General features: G+C 39.2%; 1 protein-coding gene across 1 annotated transcript; it reads left to right on the forward strand.

The window, feature by feature from the left end:
• Positions 1,112-6,630, forward strand: LOC109231587. The gene is made up of 3 exons (XM_019397238.1): positions 1,112-1,200; positions 2,385-2,605; positions 5,678-6,630. The coding sequence occupies exons 1-3, from the start codon at positions 1,112-1,114 to the stop codon at positions 6,628-6,630; spliced, it is 1,263 nt and encodes a 420-aa protein (XP_019252783.1).

The following is a 6,838-nucleotide window of genomic DNA, read 5'->3' on the forward strand; positions in this document are numbered from 1 at the left end:
GTAGCTTACCCAACTGAAAACCTTCGATTCCCTTGAAAAATCACTGCCTTAGCTCTCTTCCCGTCTTCAAAAATGGAGAAACTTAGCAAAAATTCGCGAATGCATCTATTTATATGTTCTGCCCAGCGATACCACACCTGCAGTCCATTTCCCGCACCTGCGGGACCGCTTCTGTGCTCCATCCAACCGCTTCTGCGGTCTTTCATTTAAATTCCCTAACCGCACCTGCGATGCAATATCCGCACCTGCGGTGACGCAGGTGCGTTCCTTCTTCCGCACCTGCGACTTCTGCCCTCTTCACTTGTGGCCACATCTGCGGCTAAATCTCGCTTCTACGATCATCGCACCTGCGGTCCCCTAACCGCAGGTGCGGTTATGACAGAACCAGCAGCTTCAGCTGCATCCTCAAATTTCCAAACTTTCCGTTAACCATCCGAAAACATCCCGAGGCCCCCGGGACCTCAACCAAAAATATGAACAAGTCATATAACACTATTCAAACTTATACCAATCTTCGGAACACTCAGAACAACACCGAAACACCAAATCACCCTCGGATTCAAGCCTAAGGATTCCAAAACTTCCGAATTCCACAAACGAACAAAGAGTCTATCAAACCCCCTCAGAATGACCTGAAATTTTGCACACACATCACAAATAACACAATGGACCTACTCCGATTTCCGTAATTCCATTCCGACCCTGATATCAAAATTTCCACTACTAACTGGAAAACGCCAAAATTCCATTTTCGCCAATTCAAGCCTACATCTACCACGGACCTCCAAAATACATTCCAATCATGCTCCTAAGTCACAAATCACCTCACGAAGCTATCCGAATCATAAAAACCAAATTCCGAGATCGCTTACTCACAAGTCAACTTCCGGTTGACTTTTCCAACTAAATGGCCAACTTAAGAGACTAAGTGTCTCAAACCTCTCCAAAACCACCCCGAACCCGAACCAACCAACCCGATACCACATAATACAGCTGAACAAGACATAAAGAAGCAAAAATGGGGGAAATGGAGCGGTAACTCATGAAACGACTGATCGGGTCGTTACAAGAAAGAAGTGAGCAGCCTACAAATGAGACAGCTGGCAAAGCCATGCCTAAAGTGGGCGTTAGAGCAGGCTGGGTGAGCCTTTTAGATCGCGTTGGAGCAAGCCAGGCGAGGGGTAATGCGAGGTCCACCAGGTGTGGAAGCTGGCGACGCTAGGCCAGTGGCAAGCTCAAGCTGGCGTTAGACCTCGCAAAGCCAGGTTTAGGGCGCGCACATTCCGAGCTTTGAAGGCTTATTTCGTCTCCTGGTTTGACTAGGACTTGACCTACGCGTTTAGGTCTCTTCCTACACATATAAATAGACCTAAAATGCCACTTTTGAAGGAGTTTCGGCAGCCGGAGACAAGAATAGCTCGTGGAACACCTGTTGGGAGTTACAATCATTGATTTCTACATCCTTTCATCTTTACTTTTTAATTTCATTATGAAAAATATTTTTGATATTGTTACTATGAGTATGAGTAGCTAAACTCCTAATCTAGGGTTTTGATGGAACCTATTGGAGGATGATTTTCCTGTTACGTTAAAGTAGATTTGCCGTAGTATTTTCTCTATTTGTTCAACTATATTATTATTGTTGTTGATTGAAGGGCCCTCAATTGACTATGCCTAATTAGTACGTATTACTCGGGAGAGTGCATATTGAGGTAGTTGTTGAATAACATTACTCCTAACGTGTATGAGGGATCAATACGAAGGGTTTAAAGGCGGGATTAGGGATAACAAAACTTTGGTGCGATCCGAGTGAGCCGTACTTAATGCCAGCTAGCGTAATTCGGGAGAATATGTCAAGTATATTGTGGTAATTACTCGGAAGAGAGTTACGACAGTCAGAGTGCTCATGATCGGTAGAGAAGACTTAGGCAAATTTATAGAAAATGTAGCGGAAAGGATTCTGACAATAGGGAAAATCATAACCTTAGATCATTCAAATTCTTGTCTACAACCCGTTCGTAGTTAGTTATTATTTATTGCATTTTTATTACGTAATATTTAGTTAGTAAACATCCAATTTGTTACTTAAATATTTCGTAAGATTGATTGTGTGAATTTGGGCGAGTCTAGTAGATGTGTTTAATAGGTTAATACCCTGTGGGATTCGACTCCGGACTTATTAACCAGAATATATTTGCAACGACCGCTAAGTCCTTTTTACACGGCATAGTTGGGCATTATCAAATTTTGGCGCCGTTGCCGGGGAATTAACGGTGTTATTAAGTGCAACTAAAAGAAGTGCTAGAATTCTTAGTGTAGTCAATTATCTTTATTTTAAACCAAATACATTGAAATTCTAACGTTTGTAGTCTTGGGTGTTACAGGTGCATGCTTAGGAACTCCTTAAGAACTGGTGAATTGCTCGAAGCATTATCAAATCCTGAGAAAATTTTCAAGGCACTGAATCGTGCAAACAAGAGAGGCAAACAACAACAAAACTCGAAAGAACAAATAGAACCAGACATGGATGACAGAGTAGAAAATCCAAACAACAGAAACAATGAGAATGACCCGAACAATCAGGATGTGGTGCCTCTTGAACGAAGTTTTACCATAACATTCCTCTATGAACCGGTATGGAATTGATTCATAGACCGATTAATTATGAAAATAAAAATGACTCTTTTATTTCTAGATTACCCTTTCAAGTAAATAAGAACCTCGAAATTTCTTCTAGTTCCAACACGTCCAAACACAACTTTTTTGAATTTTCTTAAAATAGATAAAGAGTTTCTTACAGATTATCGAAAGATTCGTTCGAATCCGACCCAACATGAATTTTTAGCTAAAATGGTTTTTCGGGAGATAGAGAAAGATACAAAGCTCTATTAGAGGTTATAGTTAAAGCCGCTAATAGAAAACCGAAATAACTAGTTATAGTAAGCATGAAGCGGCTAAATGTCCAAATAATCCCGTACCATGACGTATATGAAATAGTAGTAATTAGTGAAATAAAAATACTTATACAAACCATCGAAGTAATTCCATCTCCTACGGTCCAAAGATGAAAATCTTTGTAATATTCTGAACCATTCATGAACATCACATTGGGAAGTAATACCACTCCTAGACCCCCTAATATAAGACCCGACCCTAGAAAGACCAACATGTATTGGTTCAGATAAATCCACCTTTTATAAAAAATCAAAAACGAAGAATTTCATGACTTTATTGACCTGAATCCGATCCGCAAGGACCATGCCGTGTTAACCAGTTTTTCCATTGATTGATTTTATAACTATGAAGTTTCTTATGTGCGATACAATTTTGTTTCTTTCATAATAACTAGAAATATTCTTGTTATTTATTCGACTCATATTCCTCAAAAAGTGGATCCCGCTCTAATAGCTCCGAATAAATTAAATACGTGCATTAAGATACGAAGGCTTCTTCTTCAACAACGAAAGCACTTTTTCACTCTTTTATATACTAGGGAATTTCACTCGGAAAAGAAAATGTTCCATACTAACGGATACAATAACTGTCCTAGCTCTACCATATCTTTTATTTTATTTCTTCTGGAACAATCACAAATACTTTTTTGATTATGGATCTACTTATTCACTTGTATAAGCCATGGCTAAAATTGCAAAAATAAGAGCTTGAATACCACTTGAAAAATAATCCAAGGAGCATGACAGGTATAGGAACTACTAAGTACTAACGAAACAAGAACAACAACTACTAATTCATCAGCTAAGATATTCCCGAAAAGTCAAAATCTAAGTGGTAAAGGTTTTGTGAAATCTTCTAAGATGTTAATGGGTAAAAGGATGAAGCAATAACGCGTTGATCTAGTCGCCACCGGAGCCACAAAGGACTATCTAAATTGATTCGTTTCTGCCGATAAGCCCCAATTGCATCGTAGGAATTAGAAAAAACGGTTCTTTCGTATACTTATAGTGACTATTGTCACTTCTTTTTTGATTTTGATAGTTTTTGCGATTACATGGATTATATCTATTTACACAAATACCTCGATGATTTCCGCTCTATAGATTACTTCTTAATACAATTTCTTTCAAATTCATTAAAATTTCATGTACCGATTCTTGAATGCCCGTTATGGTAGAATATTCATGTGGGACTTTCTCAGATTTTACACGTGTGATACATGTTCCTTCTATTTCTCCAAGTAAAGCTCTTCGCATCGCTGTGCCTATTGTGTCGGCTTGGCCTTTCATAAGTAGAGATAGAATAAAGCTTCCATATAAGGTAAGATTTTAATTCTTATTCTTTTTTTTCCATCTGATTGATAAAATCCAAAGAATGGGGAGGGTTTCGTATCTATCAATTCTATCAAATAGACTGAGCAATTGTTACCGTTTATAGATATTGAAATGAATGCCTTCCCATTACTGATTAACTCCTATCTACTCCAATCTATGGGACTGATGCAGCATAAATCAAAAGAAAAGAGGGGGAGGGGGGGGGGGATGTTAGTCTTTTTGAATTTTACAAAATGCGAGCTGTATAGGCACAAAGCCAAACAAGTCCAGATTAAGACGGGGATTTTACCCCCTTTATCTAATGCTGAATCGACGACCTATTCTAAGTAAGAAGAGCTTTTTGGATTTGAAAAAAAAGAAATAACTTTGCTGACAATTAAATATTTTTTATTTTGTCAGAAGAGTCCTCCGAATATTTTGGTCTTACATTAGTTTTGATATTTTTTTGGAATATGAACAAAGAAGAGAAGATAGGCTCATTACATCCATAAAAGAAGATATGAGAATTTACCTTAAGTAATTGAGCGTGAGAGCCAAATGAATCGAAAGATTCATGTTTGGTTCAGAAGGGATTATGGAATTTTGGAAAGGAATGGAAAAATAATCTACTTTCATTAAGTGATTTATTAGATAATCGAAAATACAGGATCTTGAATACTATTCGAAATTCAGAAGAACTGCGTGGATGGGCTATTGAACAACTCGAAAAAGCCCGTTCTCGCTTACCGATCCAGTTCCTCCACCAATGCGAACCCCAGTTAGATTCAGGAATGCTACACTTTTTAGTTATTGGGAGAACCCAAGTACTCTCTTTCTGATTCAGGACCCAACTCTCAGAGATCATTTTTCCTTTGGGAAGATAAAGGAGCGAAACAATCAACCTATTGATATTGGAAGACCCAACGGATTCTTCCAATGTATCATTTCTGGGTCCAATGGAATTCATAGGTATAGGAAGAATGTTATGGTTCTTTTTCATCAACATTTAATCGAATTCAAGACAAGTTATTACAAATACAAGAGCGGACGGCGCATTGTATGAACCAGTGTGCGGACCGTGTGAATCAAATATTGTATTGATGATTCGTATGATTTTCTACCTTATGTAGTTCAATTTCATGTGCCAGAAGCAGAAATGTATGATTAGGCACAACCCACCGCCGATAACCTGGCAACCGCAATTGCAGTCCCTCAGATACAAGCAGAATCATTTCAAATCAAAAACTACATGCTACATTTGTTGCAGAACAAGGGACTGTTCTCAGGATCATACATTTAAGACCCTCAGCAGCATCTGAAGAATTTTCTGTCGATATGTGTCACGCAAAGGCAACCTAATGTGACACCGAAAGCAATCAAGCTGTTGTTGTTTCCATTCTCTGTGACAGGAGAAGCTCAAACTTGGGTTAATTCACTCCCCACAAATTCCATCACTACTTGGGATGAATTAGTCAAGCAATTTTTGAACAAGTTCTACCCACCTAATAAAATTGCCAAACAAATTGATGATATATTGAGCTTCAGACAGAGACTAACAAAATCACTACAAGAAACGTGGGAGAGGTTCAAGGATATGCTGGTTAAGTGTCCACATCATGGAATTCCAGATCAGATGTTGGGGCAGATGTTCTACATGGGACTGGCAGATGGCTTAAAGGCCAATGTTGATGCTTCAGCAGGTGGAGCATTTTTGAGCAAAACATTTAGAGAATGCAAGATCCTACTTGATAAGATGGCCCAAAACTCAGGATGGATGACAAGAGACTCTACGATCACTCCTGTAGTTCATTCAGTGGCTTTGGACCCAAACAACTCCATAGCTGAAAATATGGCCACTCTAATGACGCAAATGAGTATCCTCACAAAAAAGATCGATGAATCAGGCCAGAAGCAGCAGGTACACATAGTAGATGCAACTAATAGGGGCTTATGTACACACTGCATTGACCAACCATATGTTTGCTCGTGGAGTGCGGAAGGTGAAAAACAACAATATCAGGAAGATATGAACTATGTGACCATTTATGGGGGACAGAGGCAAGGTGGTCAGAATTGGGGACAACAGAATCAACAATATAGACCAGCACAACAACAGTACAATAACAGCAACAATCATGGAGCTATGCGACCACAGGGTCAAGTGGTGCCTTACCAAAGGCAACAGGGTTACAACCAACAAAATCAACAGCTGGCTTATCAACAACCTCAACAACAACAGATTGTGAGACAAGATGATGGGTTTGGTAAACTTAAGGGAATGCTGAACAACAACAACAGAATGCTGCAACAACTGATTGGGTCCATTAGAAAAATGCAAGAGAGAGTGGACTCACATGAATAAGCGATAAAGGGTATTGAGATACAATTAGGACAGATTTCGATGGCTCTGAATAATCATTCCCAAGGGACGTTATCTGCAGACACACAAATCAATCCAAAAGAGCAGGGCTCGAAATAGCTTATGGCAGTGAGTCTACGAAATGGTAGAGACCTAAATCTAGAGCAAGAAATTGCTGGCGAAAGCCGATCTACTGAAACACTTGTGCCAG

The sequence above is a fragment of the Nicotiana attenuata genome, chromosome 8 (genome assembly GCF_001879085.1).
Source record: "Nicotiana attenuata strain UT chromosome 8, NIATTr2, whole genome shotgun sequence".
Classification (NCBI taxonomy): Eukaryota; Viridiplantae; Streptophyta; class Magnoliopsida; order Solanales; family Solanaceae; genus Nicotiana; species Nicotiana attenuata.

Excerpts from the sequence above, each read along its gene's own strand:
- LOC109231587 (XM_019397238.1), top strand. The coding sequence starts at position 1,112 with ATGCCTAAAGTGGGCGTTAGAGCAGGCTGGGTGAGCCTTTTAGATCGC. Across the intron at positions 1,201-2,384 it reads GGTAATGCGAGGTCCACCAG|GTGCATGCTTAGGAACTCCT; the intron begins GTGTGGAAGCTG and ends TGGGTGTTACAG. Across the intron at positions 2,606-5,677 it reads TGTGGTGCCTCTTGAACGAA|GAGAAGCTCAAACTTGGGTT; the intron begins GTTTTACCATAA and ends TCTCTGTGACAG.